Source organism: Polypterus senegalus, chromosome 2, assembly GCF_016835505.1.
Source record: "Polypterus senegalus isolate Bchr_013 chromosome 2, ASM1683550v1, whole genome shotgun sequence".
Taxonomy (NCBI): Eukaryota; Metazoa; Chordata; class Cladistia; order Polypteriformes; family Polypteridae; genus Polypterus; species Polypterus senegalus.
This window is the reverse complement of record NC_053155.1, coordinates 58,132,825-58,151,843: the sequence shown is the minus strand read 5'-3', so window position 1 is coordinate 58,151,843 and position 19,019 is coordinate 58,132,825. Positions and strand designations below refer to the sequence as shown.

Below are 19,019 nucleotides of genomic sequence, written 5' to 3'. Positions count from 1 at the left end.
TTGATACCTGTGTTATGCTTAATAACAAATAAGGTTCAGTTAATCATTGGAATGATCATTTTAATAAATAGAGATAAAAGGAGAAACATCAATTTATAAAATGTACAATAGCAGTTACTGTATATCAGACAATGCAGAATGAATACAGGAACAAGTCAGCTCATCAAATAACCTTTTACTTTAAAACAGTAATATCCCTCTCATCAAACAGTTGGTTGAAACAAAAGCCTGCTTACACTGTGTCTGCAGGACAAGGAAAGAAGAACACCGTGTTGGCTATAGCATACATGTATCTAGCGATATTCAGGTGTACAGGTGACGGAGAAGACTCATTTGTTGTCTGTCCTATTGATAAAGTCAAATAATGGGTTTATTTAGAATATGACTAGAATGTGTTACACTGTATAATAATAAGAACAATTAAAAAGTGTGCAGAAGTGCATAACAAAATACAATTAAGAAATACAGTATTTAAGAATAAACCTTTAGGCATTGGTTAACATCTTAAATTATTTCATTTCCTTGGTCATGGTAGCCCATTCTTAAACAAGTAATCACAAATGTAAATGTGTTTGTTAATAGTTAGTCATCTGTTAATAATAAAATGTATTTGTTTCAGTCTACATGTTAAAGAAATGACTGTCACCTCATATTTTATTGTAAGTGCATATGCTTGTGGCTGTAAATTTCAATGTTTAAAAAAAGGTAAAATTACTTATTAACAGTCAGATACCTTAAAAATCAAAACCTGAAATGTTCTACTTCTCCAAGCACTCACACCTGATACATTAATATTGATCTAGTCACTGTTGGGTCCATAATATATTTTCTTCTTTTGGGATATGCATCTACCAGCTTTGCACTCTAGTTAGTGAGATTTCTGCCTAAGATTTTCAAAGGTGTTTTAGGTTAGGTACATGATTTGACCACTTAAGGACTCATTCACCATTTTACTTTCGAGTCGCTTTCGCACTATGTTTAGGATTATTGTCCAATTGAAAATCATTTTAATTTTACAGAATCACAACATTTGAAAATGTTTAAAAAGCACACTATATGTGGCTTTTCTGTTTATTCTCCATTTCCTTCACTCTGCACTCATATTTGTTGGTTTGTCAAGCACTTATGACAGCACTTGCTGAATAAAGCATGATTGTTAATTTAGTCCAAATTACATTGTTCCTATAAAATCAAAATGTGTGGAATAACAGCCAAATCATGGTACTTTATATCACAAGGTTGTCATTTCAGTCCATAACTTTCACTCACTACTTGACCCTTATCAATTCAGGTAGATGGCCCTTAACTGAACTGTAAAACATGTACTGTTTCATAAAAAAGCTCATTGTCAGGGTCATGGCTATAGTAAGATACAATATTATATAATTTTCCCATGGTTAGTGGCAGCCTTTCATCCTGTGCTGCCTGGATTGGCAGTCCCTATGAAATGGATTAAGCAAAACAAAAGTGAATAGCTGAATTTCTTAAAGATGTATAATAAAAAATATTGTATAATCACTTAAAGTTCAAACTCTAGAAAGCTAAAGGTTACAGCCAAATTTCAACCCTGACCCAAAAGCAAATTTTAAGTAAAGAGTTGAAGATTGGGTATAAATTAAATGTATTTACTGCATGTGATAGTTGCAAGTAATTGCTTTATCTCAATTCTGTCTCTTTGTTTTATATTCTCCTAGTCTGGAACTCCGTGAAATATCCCATAATCTATGGACTGAGTGCTGCAGCTGCTGTTGGACTACTATCCATTCTTATTGGTTACCTTAGTGTTTACTGCTGCTGCAAGAAAACAATGAAGCCCAACAATAAAACAAGGGATCTCTATAAGAATACACCAATGCTGGTTCCCAGTGAAATGGACTGAGGACAGAGGGACAGAAAGAAACTTCACCCAGTAACACAATGGATGTATGAGCAGTCCCTCCCACCAAGATTTATTTTTTATTCTTCCACGATGAAACTTTTCAGAAAAAAAAAACAACTTGCTCATAATTAAAGGGAAGAAAAAGCAGAAAGTTAAATTTGAGAGTTGTCTTTGTAGGATTCTTTAAATGAATGGATACTCGATTTGGATTGCTTTTGTTTCTTTTGTATTGAATAAGTGGAGTGCGCTTTTTTTTTTTAGCCTCATTTTTTTATATTGTATATAGGAATAGCACAAAGCTCAAGACTATTTAAAATGGATTTTAAAGACATATACTTTGCATTGAGAGACTGTTATAAATTATCGTTTTATCCATTCTTCTTAGCTGCTGAACTCTGGCAAGGTTTAAGAGGTAGCAAATTTCTTGCCAGCATTTGCCTTCCCACTTTCTGGATTTTTAAAAGTCATAATTTTTCATTTGTGGATCTTGGATATTCCGCTTTTGTTCCAAGAATGGGTTGTACAGCTCAGGTTTATGAAAATTGATGCTTATGCTTGCAGTCTTCAATTTTACTTCAGATGTTTACTGGATTGTGATGGTGTTGAACATAGGCTGATTTTGTTATTATTTAGAAATAGTCTTTAAATTCAAGTCATAATATACACATTGGAGAGACATCGTGGTGCAAAATTATATTTTTATTTTTTTTTTACCATCGGTGCCTTAAAATCTCTTTTATATTAAAGACACTTTTATACTTGGAGAAAAATCTTCAGGGACACAAAAATGGCAGTTTTCAGATTTGTAAGTGTTCTATATATTTTTTCTTAATTATTACTTTTCTTGCTTGTCACAATTGGGCACAGTTTATATTTTACATGTGCTCACTCCTTTTTCCATAACATCTGTGTAAGAGATGGACGCTTTCCAAGACTGAGATGTACATTTTTATTAATTTAGTGCCAAAATCCATTTGGATGCGAAAGCAATGATAATTTATAGCTGTGTGGTGGTTTTTTTTTTTTTGGGCTTCGGGTGGGCTGTGGGGATCGGACACAGCTAACCACACTGCATCAGCATACAGCTTTGTAAATAGACACCTGGTTTGTTATTTAGTCCTTTTGATTGAGGAAGAGATGACCGTTTGGCCCAAGTCCTGAAAGTATTCACCCTCTTGAGTAATTAAATTTTTTTAGCTTCAAGCAACCTAGTACATTGAAGTTATCTGATTTGATTTAAACATCATATTATCATCATAAAAATGCCTCAATAAAATTTAACAAAATTTGTAAAAAAAAAATTAAACATCTAAGTGTTTACTTTTTGCCTAAATCGATACTTTTTAAGGATCAGTTCCCGCTTTTGGATTACAGTATATACTTTACGCATATTGGTTTGAGGGTTTTTGTGTATTCTTCCTCTGTATATTTGCTACAGTTCTGTCCCACATACACCCAGCTGTCATGAATTCTGACAGTCTTTCAGTAGGAGTCAAGTTTGGGCTTTTGCCAAGCCACTCAAGGGCATTTGTCTTTTTCAGAATGCATTGCTTATGTACTACGTCATTGTCCTATTGGAATGTAAATCTTTGTCCTATTCTCTTCAGCCTGAAGCACATTCCTTGAAGGTTATACCTGGATTTGCCTGCATTCGTTTTTTCCACTTACAATTCCTTAGACCGTGCGACTGAGATGTATCTCCATAAGACAAGGCCTCCACCACCGTGCCTTATGATAGGAAGGGTAATGGTGATGTACTCAGTATACTGTAGCACTGAGTAATAAAGCCAGTGAAGTTGATTTTAGTTTCATCAGGGCAGGGTGAGTGTCACATAGTATTTGTGTCCGCCACTTGCAGACTGTAAGCATTTTAGAAAGTCTCTTTTCCCAGAGATGTTTCGACCCAAGCAGCCTCTCATACACAGACTACATCTGCAAAATGCTGCAGAGTTTGCTGCTCTCTCTCCTACAATAGCCTTAGCAGTGTAACCGTATACTTCTATCAGGGTGCTTACTGAGCACTAGGCCACTTATGTGACAAGGCAGTTTCTTAACTACTTATTTATTGTAAGAGGGCAATCTGCTCTAGGTAGAGTCCTGATGGCCCTTCGTGCTTTTGATTGCTTAGTGATAGGCATGAATATGATCCTGTGAGCTTTCAAAGCCACAGATTTTTTTTTTTCAATACCTTTTCACAGGTATGTGCTTCCAGGTTTGTAATGGAAACATCTTGGTCTGTATAGTTGAGCTTCTATCGGGTGTGTTTAATGACTCAACTGTTGACACTGCATTTGTATTAAATCGATAAATAAAAAGAGTTTGTTTTTCCCTGTACATTACTTTATGGATGATATGCTGGTCAGTTACAGTGATTGTGTTCAACATCAGTATTTGGCTGCAAAAAAGCATTGTAATTTTGATAGCAGACTGAGTGGTTAATTTGAAAGAAGACCATATGTAACAAATAAAACGTGTGTGACAAGCATGCAACCCTTTTCTGTTATGAAAAGGAACATGGTGGGCAGGAAGAGCATAGCTAGCATCATTTAAAAGGTACAAACCGTCTTGTGGCAGGTGGAATGTCACCCAATTAATAGGAGACAAAGTGGAGATACAATTTTATCAGACATATTGTTTTGGAGAGGTGGGCTGTGAGTCCATTCAGTTTTTCACAGTGACAAAAGGACTTGATTGACAATGAAGCGCAATCACCAGCACATTTCAAAAGGCAAGCAACACAGAAGTGAACACAAATGCAACATGCTTGTAAAGACCTTTAATGAAACCAAGTTCTTGATTTAGGAATTAAAAAGTGATTTAAAGTTAATGTCAATTGTTTTACCAGTAACTCAAACACCTCCTTAACTCTTCTTCTGAAATTCTTTCGGGTATCTTAGAAATGTGTTTCATGTAACCACGTCGTAATGACCACCGCAGGTATCATTTTGGTTTTAGACTAACGTCAGACAAAATTAGATGCAACCTTAAACTTGCTTTTGTTTTGAATATTCAGTATGTTTTCTCTTCTAATAATACACTGTAATGTGTAGAGTATGCATTAAAAGGCTGCGTCAAAGTGTTTAATTTGAATCTGCAGTGCAACAAAATGTAATCAGACTCAAAGGAGCCGAATCTTGTCTGACGGAGCCATAGCCTCTCTTGATGTTTGCCCTGAACTGTTAGCAGTGGCACAAACATCAAATGATTAATACAAACTTGGAAAACCAAGATCCAAAGAGAAACTCTGTTGTAAGGAGGATGTTCTGGAGATCCAAGATTAATGGCTCAGCTCTCCTCCTCTGTTGAAGTCATTCAGTCAGTCAGTCATTTTTCTAGTGCTATTAACATTCAGAATTGTTTTACTGTGGTTTGGAAAATAAATTGACAATTACAGTGATTCTGGATGGAGCACCCCTTTGTTTGCCAAAATACTGAGTTTTCTTGTTCCCTTTTTATACTGTCTGTATTTGAATACTTTGTTTGAATCTTTTATAGAATTGTTATGTAAAGTGCTGCCCTTGAAAGGTGCTATATATAATAAACATTGATTGATAAATGACCAATGCACCAGCGCTTATTGAAACAAAATGTGAAGCCCAGGTCATGGAATGGTACAGCATCAGCCTTTAGAAATAAGGCCTCTTTGGGATAACTCGGTGGAGTCCAGAATTAGTATGTCATGTTTTAAATGTTACTTCATAACTGTGATATATCACCTGCCTGGTAAGAGAGCATCTTCCAGTAATCTTGTTTGGTCTGACAACAGGCAGCATGTCAGCATGTAATGTTCTCTTTAACAGAAGAAATCTGTAAAGAAATTGTTGGGAGAGGGATGTACCACACCATACGTACGTAATATGGCATTAGGAAAAAACAAAGGTTATTTCCATGCTAAAAACATTAAAAAGAAGGTTACAGCATTTACTCATTCTATCAATATGAAATGACTACCTTACAATGGGGACGGAATTTAAAAAGACATTTCTGATTTGTGAGAATATTCAAATTAAATATCCACCTTATGTTTGGCATAGTTCATTGTCAAAAATAATGCCCTTTTTTTCTTTTCCTATAGATTTGGACAAGATAGAATTTGATCCTTTCAGCCCAAGAGTGACTATTAGTTTTCCTCATAAACATTTTGTCCAGCATGAGTTGTCTTCTGTGTTGCATTTTTGTTTGTTCAAGGTGAGCCTTAAGTAAAATTAGGTGACTTCACTTTCACATAGTTATGTTTGTTTAGTGATATACCGCCCTGTACGCCAGTGAAACATCTCCTACAGTTGTTCTTCTTTTTGCTTACCTGTTTTAATGTTTTTTTCGTGTTTGCTGCAAATCAGTCATCAGTACAGCACTTTCTTGAGAATAAAACTATAGTTTCACTCTTCCCAGTCTACGTCTTCGCAGATAATGTGATAATACTGCAGCCCAATTTTCATTTTTTTTTTTTTTGTTTCTTTATTTTACATATACAGTAATATCTGATTTTTTTTTCCTTTTTTGAGTATTATAAACAACAAGAACACATAGAATCAGACATGACTTTGTCCTCTTGTTTCCCATACATGAAAGTGACCTGCATTTGAAAGCTCCAGTCGTAATTTTCTGGATATGTACATTCCCAAAAGGACACTCCTGACGCTTATTTCATGATATAATCCGGTGTTACAACGTTAGCACATGGTGTTGCTGATTTTTAGAACACAATTTCAGCACACTGTTGTCTTGTTGATGTCAAAGTTGCTCCACAGTGTGCAGTACTTTGCACTTGTCACCAGCCAACACAGTGCAATAGCAGGGCGCTGCTTGACTTTCTCGTATACGAAGTATAGGGAAAATATTATAATTAGATGTCGAGAATTTGATGAATCTCAATGTTTTAGACCTCCCTGACTTTCTCATATAAAAAATATAAGGAAAGCATTGGGTTCCTCCAAAAATTCCATTTAGAGATTTTGATGAATCTCGAAGTTTTAGACCTCCCAGTTTCCAAAAATACCATTTTTGGAATTATGTCAGTGTGTGTGTTTGTAAACATGATAAACTGAGTACGCTTTCACTTAGGTCAACCAAATTTTGCATACAAGTATCACATACAAAACATGGATTCCTATCAAGTTTTGGGCTATTTCCGTTAACCGGAATTGGTAGTTTACGTGAACACATACTCGATTTTTTTTTTTTTTTTTTTTGCACTTGCAGAGTCCGATTTATTTAACTTTACTTTTATAATGATTGTTCAATATATTATTAATTTCATTTGATTTGTTTTTGATGCTTTTTAAGCGAAGAAATAATCTTAAAAAAAAGAGATGTTGTTAGTGGAGGTTAAAACACAGTTATTCATAAGTGATCTAATAAATAGTTTAAAAAATGTAAAATCTCACATGTTGTTCTAAATCTTTCCCTGATCCTTACCAGGACCCAGGGGTGTTTCCAGGATGTGGCCCGCCCCATTCTCTGATTCTTGTCCTCACTCCAGGGTGCTGCAGCGTCAAACCCCATCCTTCAGTCTGCTCTTGTGGTCTCTGCTACCCTCTTGCCAGCTCAGCCTTTTCAGCCAACAAAAGCTCTGCCACCTCCCAGAGCTCCTCCAACTGTCTGTCCTGCTGCTCGGCAGTGCAGTGCTGTCCAACATGTCTTCCTCATTTACCTTTTCATCATCAGCAATTACTTTTAGTTTCATTTCCTTTTTTGCTCTCTTTTTATCTCTTCTTCTTCTAGTCTGGCACTTACTCTGCTCCCTTTTATTGACAGCATCACTCTCGGCTCGTGACCTCTGATTTCTACGCTGAATGCTCTGCACTAACACGCTGAGTGTGGAGTGCTCTGTCACTATAAAGGGGTTAACAAATGAAATTGGTGATATCCGTCCTGCACTGTCTGCACCTAAACTTGCACCGCCAACAGACCTACTGTATCTCGCCACTGCCATGAGCCTTTATACACAATAATCTGAATGTGTCCATTGCCGTATTCATGCTGATAGCTCACACTGCATATATGTGCATTTTATTTCTGAATGTACATTTTTATTCATTTGTGTTTTATGGATAAAATCGTAATTCTGAAGAGTCTGGTTTTGCATGGATGCAAGTTTTTAAGGACAAGACGCAAACTCTGATTTTGTGGATACATGTGAAAAGTGCTGTATGATAAATAAACTGAATTGAATGGTATAAAAACTGGAATTAAATTTTTAAACTGTGAGTTTAAACCACTTAGTTCTTCCTATTCATCCCTTCCCACTTTTAGGGGGTCAATGTGCTTGATCAACCTTCTCCAAACAGTCCTGCATCTCCTCGGCAGTCAAGCCCTTTTCCTTCAGATCTTCTTTTACTTTATCCATCGACCTCCTCTTTGGCCTCATCGCATATCCATACCACTTCAGCCTACTTTCCTGTACTTCCTTAGATATCTCTCCTACTTTTGTTGTACCTCGGATTGTCTCATTTCTTATTCTGCCCTTTTTTAACTCCACAGAACCATCTCAAAATCCTAATTTCTGCCACATCTAACGTCTTATCCTGTGCTCTCTTTACAGTCCATGTCTCAGCTCCATATATCATTGCAGGTCTTACCTCTGTCCTAAAAACCTTGCCTTTAACCTTCACCTTTATTCTTCATTCCATCCACAGTGCGCTCTATCGATTATCTCTGCATGTAATTTTCCATCTCAGGCTACCACTGATCCTTGATATTTAAATGTATCCACTCTTTTCAGTAGCTGCCCCTCCAGGTTATCTTCTCAATCCTGATCATCATTAAACCTTCCTATTTTCAATCCTCTGTCTTCCAAAGCCCTTCTCCATTGTTTCAGCTTCCTTTCTACTTCTTGTTTTCTGGTGCTACACAACACAATGTCATCAGCAAAAGGCATGTACCACTTGTTTCTCGCCTGTTGATTCTCTCGCCATCTTTGAACTTATTAATAAGTCTAATTCCTCCTCCTGTCTTCTTGATCCTGCCCCCACTTCTCTGCTTAAGACATGCTCATCCATAATTAGTATTCCTGTTGCCTCATTGATAAATGCATGTTTCATTTCGGGTTCTGTCCCTACTGCCCTCAAAACTGCTGCAGTTACCCCAATCCTTAAAAAACCTGACCTGGATCCTTCTTCCCTCTCCAGTTACAGACCTATCTCTAATCTCCCTTTTTTGGCTAAGGTGATGGAATGCATGGTTGCTACACAACTCCATACTTTTCTTATAGACAATACACTCTATGAGCCTTTTCAGTCTGGCTTTCGCACACAGTACAGCACTTAGACAGCTCTTATCCGTGTAGTTAATGATTTTCTCCATTCTGCAGATTGTGGTTCACTTAATATTTTCCTCCTTCTTGACTTAAGTGCAGCATTTGACACTGTTAATCATGAAATCCTCCTGTCAGGTCTCTATGCTGTAGGGATCTCAGGCATAGCCCTTCAATGACTCACATGATATCTTTCTAATAGGCAACAGTTTGTCACACTTGGCCGATATAAATCCTTCACCTCACCTGTGTCACGTGATGTCCCTTAGGGTTCAGTCCTTGGGCCATTACTCTTTCTACTTTATATCCTTCCTTTGGGCCAGATTATTTGCGGACATGACCTTAACTTCCACTTTCTCAAGCTTAATGCCAGTAAAACTGAAGTGTTTCTGGTAGGCCCAAACTCCCAGGTTTCTGAGACATCCAATTTCTCTGTTTCTGTTGATGGTACACTTGTCAAACCTACTCCTGTTGTCAGAAATCTTGGTGTTTTGTTTGATTCATCACTTAACTTTGAACTACATATTAGATCTCTTTCCAAAATTTCATTCTATCATCTCCGTAACATTGCCTGCCTCCGTCCATTTCTGTCCCTTAATGATGCTGAAACTCTGGTTCATTGTTTCATAATGTCTCATATTACTGTAATTCCCTCTTCATCAGGCTTCCTGCAAAACTATACAGAAGCTACAGTACATTCAGAACTCCGCAGCCAGAGTCCTCACGCACACAAAGCATTTTGCTCACATCTCCCCTGTTCTCTCCCAGTTTCACTGGTTACCAGTTCCATCAAGGAATAAATTCAGGATTCTGCATCTCGCCTTCAAAGCCCTACATAACCTTGCCCCTCTCTACCTCACTCAGCTCCTACCTCCTTACACTCCTTGTCGCTCTCTCAGGTCGCTTTACTGTCCCACACACCAGACTCTCCACCCTGGGAGGCAGGTCCTTCAGTGTTATGGCCCCTTAACTCTGGAACTCGCGTCCTCAGTCTCTCTGAGACTGCTTCTCTTTCTACACCTTTAAATCACAACTTGCATCTTATTATTTTATTATTATTACCAGGGGACTTGGTCTTTTATCCCATGACTCAACACATCCATGACCATAACAATGAGGTAAGAACTAAAAGAAGATCCCTGGTGGAGACCCGGGGTCTTGTCTGTTACCCCAGCATTGCTTTTAACCCGAGTCCTCACTTAAATGCATTAGAACACTCTAGACGAGAACAGGCCATTCAGCCCAACAAAGCTCGCCAGTCCTTTCCACTTATTTCTTCCAAAAAAACATCAAGTTGAGTTTTGAAAGTCCCTAAAGTCTTACTGTCAAAAACACTATTTGGTAGCTTATTCCAAGTGTCTATTGTTCTTTGTGTAAAGAAAAACTTCCTAATGTTTGTGCGAAATTTACCCTTAACAGGTTTCCAACTGTGTCCCCGTGTTCTTGATGAACTCATTTTAAAATACAAGTCTCGATCCACTGTACTAATTCCCTTCATAATTTTCAACACTTCAATCATGTCACCTCTTAATCTTCTTTTGCTTAAACTGTAAAGGCTCAGCTCTTTTAATCTTTCCTCATAATTCAACCCCTGTAGCCCTGGAATCAGCCTAGTCGCTCTTATCTCAATGACCTTTTCTAGTGCTGCTATGTCCTTTTTGTAGCCTGGAGACCAAAACTGCACATAGTACTCCAGATAAGGCCTCACCAGTGCATTATAAAGGTTGAGCATAACCTTCTTGGACTTGTACTCCACAGATCATGCTATATAACCTAACATTCTGTTAGCCTTCTTAATGGCTTCTGAACACTGTCGGGAAGTCGATAGCTTATAGTCCACTATGACTCCTAAATCCTTCTCATAAGGTGTACTCTCGATTTTCTGACCACCCATTGTGTATTCAAACTTAACATTTTTACTTCCTATGTGTAATACTTTACATTTACTGACATTAAGTTTCACCGGCCACAAATCTGCTCAAGCCTGTATGCTATCCAAGTCCCTTTGTAATGATAAAACGGATTCCAAATTATCTGCTAATCTACCTATGTTGGTATCATCTGCAAACTTAACCAGCTTGTTACTTATATTCCTATCTAAATCATTTATATAAATCAAAAATAGCAGCGGCCCTAGCACTGACCCCTGTGGAACACCACTCTTAACATTGGCCAGTTCTGATGAGGTTCCTCGCACCATCACCCTCTGCTTCCTGTGTCTGAGCCAATTCTGCACCCATCTAAAAACATCACCCTGAACTCCCAATTTTTTTAATTTGATGCCCAACCTCTCATGTGTCATCTTATCAAATACTTTCTGAAAGTCCAGATAAATAATATCATAAGCTCCACTTTGATCGTATCCTTTTGTTGCTTCCTCATAGAATTCCAGCATGTTAGTAAAACACGACCTCCCTCCATGCTGACTGTTCAGAATAACTCCTGTCCTTGCCAGGTGTTGCTCAATCTTATCTATACTAATAAAAGGCAAAGCCCTCACTCACTCACTCACTCACTCACTGACTCATCACTAATTCTCCAACTTCCCGTGTGGGTGGAAGGCTGAAATTTGGCAGGTTCATTCCTTACAGCTTCCTTACAAAAGTTGGGCAGGTTTTATATCGAAATTCTACGCGTAATGGTCATAACTGGAAGCAGTTTTTCTCCATTTACTGTAATGGAGATGAGCTTCAACGCCGTGGGCGGAGTTTCGTGTGACATCATCACGCCTCCCACGTAATCACGCAGTACATAGAAAACCAGGAAGAGCTCAAAAAAGCGCTTAAGAAAACATGCATTATATAATTGAGAAGGCAGCGAAACAATAAGAAGCGAGCGAGTGACATATACAACCATATTCATGAGTTCTGCTACTCGAAACAAAGCACGATGTAAACCTACACTTTAAATTAAGTTCATAGACAGGCTGCCGCTGGCGTTTGTAATTTAGTGCCTGCCCATATAAGGCCGTCCGTCAGCGGCAATCCAATAGCAAACTGCCACGGGTAAATATTCACGGGTGAAGGACTGTGCTTATGGAGAGGAAGATGAGATGGTCAGGGTGGTGTTTGACACAAACTCAGTGAAACTGCGAGAGAAAGTTTTAAGTGCCAGGACTAAGGTAACATTAAATACAGCCACGGACATAGCACGAGATGGCACCAGCACAGCTGGGAACCTTCGATGCATGTACACCGAGCGGCTCACGTGAACTGACGCGTGCACAGATAAAAGGCAACAGTTCCAAAGAGCGCTGAACAAAACCGAATTACACAATTGAAAAGGCAGCAAAAAATATGAAGCGTCTGATAAGCATATTCATAAATCCAGCTACTGCGAAACAAAGCACACGGTGGAAAAAGTCAATGTCCCGCTAAAGGAAGACAGTGTAAAAAACCCGTGCATGCAGTGTGTCAGGTCTCAGATAAAGAAGAAGACGAGCTGTTTATTGATGCAGTAAGAAACGAATCGATGAATGAAACCTGTCATCTTTACAACGATTGACAAACACGGAATGTAACTTGAACACAACACATCCTACAAATACGAACCTGATTGAAAGAAATAATGATAATCAAATCCTTGATGACAGCAACACTCAGTAACACTCACAAAACAAATACTGTATATTGACAGTCATGTTACGTTATTTTTAAAATGTTCCCTTTTCTTTTCTACCTTTTTAACACACTACTTCTCGCTGCGATACGCGGTATATATATATATGTATATATATATATCCCGCTCTACATACTCGAATAATGGATACTTTATTCGCCATCAATGATTGTTTTGGTAAAGCCATACTCAGTGTATTCATTAGATGAACGGTAAAAAAGTAAGAGCGAGGGGAGGATGACTCATTGAGGCATGCAGGCTGTAGTGCGCGTCAACTCTATCTGAATTGCGCGATCACATTTGAAAAACATATCTTTTCAAGTTCTATTTAGTCCATATGTGTCAAACTCAAGGGCATGGGCCACATCCGACCCGCGTGTAATTATATCCGCCCGATCATTTTATATACTGTATTATTGTTATTAAAGCCGGGTATATGAAGCGCTGGTAACACAATAAACTACAGATCCCATAATGCAGCGCTTCAGCTGCCTTGCATCAGGGTAACCTGAATGCAATTCAGAAGATACAGAAAACAGCATAATTAAATAAGAATCTGACACTTCAGCGGACGTTTTAACCCGTGCACAATCACAAAGTGATTTCAAGTGAAGCTGCTTTTATGGGAGACACAAATGCACCAGTTCACCTTGCCCCACTTTCCCTGTTGCCAAGTACTGTTAAACCAAGTCGTCACTACGGTGTTCCCAAATCGCACTTTGCTGATAAACTGAGCGCACTGCGCACTGAGTTTGCACGGCGCTTTGGTGACTTTGATGAACAAAAAGTCCGTCTACATGTCCCTTGTGCATGTTTGGTAGCACATGTGTGAGAAGCTCTTCTCAGTGATAAAGACTAACAAAACAGCAACCTGATGTGCAATGTTTGGTAGCACATATCTGTGTGATTTGAAGCTCTTCTCAGTGATAAAGACTAACAAAACAGCACACAGGAGTCGCCTCACTGATGAGCACCTGCAATCCATCCTGAGAATCTCCACAACACAGAACCTCACAGCAAACAGAAACGAACCTGTGGCCAAAAAAAGATGCCAGGTGTCCAGCTCTAAAATGACATATGAGCAAAGACAACTGAATGATTTGATTTGTTATTGCACGTAAGAGCGGGAGTCAACCGTTTTAACAAACAGCGTATTGCACTGATCTGAAATAGCTGTGTGTGTATATATGTAGATATGTATGTATATGTATATATATGTTTATATATGTGTGTGTGTGTATATATGTGTATATATATATATGTATTTGTGTGTGTATATATGTGTGTGTATGTATGTATATGTGTGTATATATGTGTGTATATATGTGTGTGTATATATGTGTGTATATAGTATATGTATATGTATAGATATGTATATATATATATATATATATATGACAACAACACTCATATATATTGACAATCAGGTTACGCTTATATTGTGTGTGTATGTATATATATATATATGTATTTCTGTGTATATATGTGTGTGTATGTATGTATGTGTGTATATATATATATATGTGTGTGTATATATGTAGATATATATATGTATGTATATATGTGTATATGTATAGATATGTATATATATATATATATGTTTATGTGTGTGTGTGTAAATATATATATATATGACAACAACACTCATCACTCACAACAGTGACAAAACAATTATATTGACAATCAGGTTACGTTATTTTCAAAATGTTTCCTTTTCTTTTCATTGCTTCTTTAACACACTACTTCTCCGCTGCGAAGCGCGGGTATTTTGCTAGTCCTTAATAAATCCTTCCATTAATTTTCCTGTGATGCATATTAAGCTTATTGGCCTATAGTTGCTTGGATCTGCCCTGTCACCCTTTTTATATAATGGGATGATATTTGCCATTTTCCAGTTCTTTGGAATCTCTCCAGTGTGTAGTGACTTCCTAAAAATATGTATCAAGGGTTTATATATGTACTCACTAGCCTCCTCAAGGGTAAATATCTGAAATTCATTCATAGAGGTGACTTGGTCTCCTGTTGTACAGAGCCTCATTGGTGGTAGTCTACTCCATCCTGTTATTTATATAAACTCCCAAAAACGTGAAAGTTCTCACTATCTCCACAACCTCTCCCTCAATAGTAACAATAAGCTGATGGGCATTAGATCCCATATGTCCATGACCATCTCCACCATCATAACAATGTGAAGCTGTAGCTGTATCAGGCCGAACCACTCCCGTTCATCCCCAAAGTTTTTGTAATAACTGGGATCCATTTTACTGCCATTATTATTACTTATTATTTCCCTCACACCTTTATCCAAGGTGACTTGCAACATCTGAGATACAGTCGGTTACATTTTCTTTTATGTTTCCAGTTGGCGTACAAGCAGGTGAAGTGACTTGCTTGTGGTCACACAGTGTCAGTAGTGTGATTTGGATCCACAAGTTCAAAGTTAATATCACCACACCAAACTGCCAGAACTGATTTCAGGCTGAGTTATTAGAATTTAAGGGACCTAAATTACCCTTTCTTAGGAACTGATATCATGTACTGTAAATGTTTTCTTTTCAGGATTAAACTCATATTTAAAAGGTGCTGAAGAACTCCACATGGCTTTTCTTCATACACCTTAGCACCATCCGACCCTGCAGCTTTGCCCGGGGTGCGGCTGATCTTCATTAAAAGGCCTCTTAGGAGTGCTAAGATGGCAGTGAGAGGCAGAAGGGAGGAAGGCAGAAGGGAGGAAGGAAGAGAGTAAGTCCTTGAAGGAAGAAAGGATGCATGGAGGCAATGTTAGGAGAGGAGTTTGATGTGAACACAAAGATGTCCAGTGGCATGGGCAGGAGAGCTTGAGGGGGAGCAAGCAGGAAGCTCATAGTCAAACCTGTTGAAAAGTTGATTCCACACATTAGTTCTGTTCTTGTTGCCCTACACAGACTGTCCGAGCTTCACTTTATAGCCGGTGATGTGCATATTGCTTCTTCTGACAATTGAACAGAGTGTCTGCTTGGAAAGCCATTTAGCTCATGCCTTACTGACATGTAATGACCCAAAGTAGCATCACTCAATAATCAGATTATACTGAGGAGGTCTGTGTGCTTCAGTGTTCTTCTAAATCCCAGTAGTATCTATGTTATGCTAAGATTTGAAGCCGGGATTGTGGAGCTATAAGGCAGCCATGCTATACAATCTTTGCCAAAGTGCTGCTCCTCATTAACTAGCAGTTTGAAAGAGTGATTCCCAGACACGGTCCTGGGGAACCCATTCTGCCTGCAGGTTTTTGTTCCAACCGGATTTACAAGCAGTGATAATAGATAATTGATCTCATTTAATTAGCTGGTCGCTGGTCTTTTTTTCTCTTCTCTTATTCTGCATTTGGAAAAGCACGACAGTATGTTTTTTTTATTTATAAGACATTTCAAAATATTTCTATTTTTTTCTAAAGCTATAAATGCTTAACTCCCTTGTGTTGTTTTCCTATTATTTTTCCCTTTTCCTATGCGGTTTCCCTAAATAGTGAAAATTAACAAGAAGCAGAGCAGACACCCAGGATGATGAAAGCAGCAACAACTTCAGAGTCAGACCCACTAATTAGTAAATAATTAAATAATCAATTAAATAACCAGAACACCTGGAAAAGCAGAATGAAAATTAGGATGAAAATACTGTTAACGACTTAAAATAAAACAATATATTCCCTATGTAACAACTTGGTACATTTTAATAAAAATCTACCATACTTCATTTTGTAACTTCTACATTGACTTCAAAACACAGAAACTGGGAAATAACAGCTGACCTAATTAGAAGTCCAATGAAAAACAAATGTGTTTGGAACAAAAACCTGCAGCCACAGGGGGCCCTCGGGACCGAGTTTGGGAACCACTGGTTTAAACCAATTGAAAACATAATAAAACACCATTTTACAGTAATATCTAATATTGATAACAAATAACTTACAACTAGAGTAAAATGAATAATCAAAAGCATTGAAATTGAACTTTAAGTAGGTGCTGAACTCCATTCCAAGTTAAACTTCTACATGAGACCAATGGCTAACAAGTATAAAGGAGAAAAATCGGGAGTGGTCTCCCCTAGACTTTCTCGTATACCCAGATATGGGGATAGATATTTGAGGAGTAAACCACAAGACAATGATTATATTTTTACATTATGTACATTAATGAATCATCAACAACAAATCAAATCTAATGTTTTAAATATTATTATTATAAATGTAAAGTTGAATAATTCGGACTCTGCAGCTACGTGAATAAAAAGTAAAGTACCATTTCCGGTTAACAGAGATAGCCCAAAAGTTGATAGAAATCTACGTTTTGTACCTAATGCTTGTATGCAAAATTTGGTTGACCTAAGTGAAAGTGTACTCAAGTTATCATGTTTACATACACACACGCATACATCATTCCAAAAATGGTATTTTCAGACTCAGGGAGGTCTAAAATGGAATTTTTGGAGGATTCCAATACTTTCTCAATACTTCATATAAACTGCTCAAAAAAATTAAAGGAACACTTTGAAAACACATCAGATCTCAATGGGAAAAAGAAATCCTCCTGGATATCTATACTGATATAGACTGGGTAATGTGTTAGGAACGAAAGGATGCCACATCGTTTGATGGAAATGAAAATGATCAACCTACAGAGCTCTGAATTCAAAGACGCCCCAAAAATCAGAGTGAAAAAATTATGTGGCAGGCTAGTCCATTTTGCCAAAATTTAATTGCAGCAACTCAAAATTGTACGCAGCACTTTGTATGGCCCCTGTGTTCTTGTATACATGCCTGACAACATCGGTGCATGCTTCTAATGAGATGACAGATGGTGTTGTGGGGATCTCCTCCTAGATCTGGACCAGGGCATCACTGAGCTCCTGGACAGTCTGAGGTGCAACCTGGTGGCATTGGATGGACCAAAACATAATGTCCCAGAGGTGTTCTATTGGATTTAGGTCAAGAAAGTGTGGTGGCCAGTCAATGGTATCAATTCCTTCATCCTCCAGGAACTGCCTGCATACTCTCACCACATGAGGCCAGGAATTGTCGTGCACCAGGAGCCACTGTACCAGCATAGGGTTTGACAATGGGTCCAAGGATTTCATCCTGATACCTAATGGCAGCCAAGGTGCCTTTGTCAAGCCTGTAGCGGTCTGTGTGACCCTCCATGGATATGCCTCCCCAGACAATCATTAACCCACCACCAAACTGCTCATGCTGAATGATGTTACAGGCAGCATAATGTTCTCCATGGCTTCTCCAGACCCTTTCACTTCTGTCACGTGCTCAGGGTGAACCTGCTCTCATCTGTAAAAAGCACAGGGCACCAGTGGTGCATCTGCCAATTCTGGTATTCTATGGCGAATGCCAATCGAGCTGCATGCTGCTGGGCAGTGAGCTCATGGCCCATTAGAGGACATGGGGCCCTTGGGTCACCCTCATGAAGTCTTTCTGGTTGTTTGGTCAGAGACATTCACACCAGTGGCCTGCTGGAGGTCATTTTGTAGGGCTCTGGCAGTGCTCATCCTGTTCCTCCTTGCCCAAAGGAGCAGATACTGGTCCTGCTGATGGGTTATGGACCTTCTATGGCCCTCTCCAGCTTTCCTAGAGTAACTGCTTGTCTCCTAGAATCTCCTCCATGCCCTTGAGACTGTGCAGGGAGACACAGAAAACCTTCTCGATGGCCATTTTGCATCTGAGATTGAATCAAACCTAGCGACTCACTTCATTAGATTTTTTGATTGCTGGTTATTGAAACAAAACTCTTCCTTTTTGACTCTGATTTCAAGTTTGCGATTTGGCTCTCTTTGATTTTGCTTTGACCCTCGCTTTTCCTTAACTCTGTTCTTTCTCCCAAGTCTCACTGCTATTTTCTGTACTGACTGTCCTTTTTATCAGCCTGTCCCATTGTTTCTCTTATCAATACTATGCAGATTATACGCAGCTGTACCTATAATTCCCCCCAGAGGACCATGCAGTATCGCTGCAGGAACACCACCTCCAGCTGAACTTGGCAAAGACGAGCCTTCTTGTTATTCCAGCTCGTTTGTCCATTCAACACCCCATATTTGTTCAGCTTGGTTCATCATCAGTATAACCCATCAAGTCAGTACAGAGCCTTGGTGTGATGCCTGGGTTGCCCACAGCTGGCATAAAATCCTTGTGCCCAGAACATTGATAGTCCTAAACAGAGATGGCCAAGGGCGAATGAGTACACAGAACAAGAAGACTGGTGCAAAAGTGCACAGGGCTTTTATTTT

The 19,019-nt window shown here is 38.5% G+C and overlaps 1 protein-coding gene across 1 annotated transcript in view; it reads left to right on the top strand.

Moving 5' to 3' along the window:
* The window catches only part of LOC120522948 (prostaglandin F2 receptor negative regulator-like), a 125,516-nt gene extending 120,078 nt beyond the window's left edge, over nt 1–5,438 (top strand). Inside the window, exon 9 of the mRNA XM_039743749.1 lies at nt 1,695–5,438. Within this exon, the coding sequence (XP_039599683.1) occupies nt 1,695–1,879 (185 nt within the window). The 3' untranslated portion in view covers nt 1,880–5,438. The remainder of the gene's footprint in view (nt 1–1,694) is intronic.
* The last annotated feature ends 13,581 nt before the right edge of the window (nt 5,439–19,019 follow it).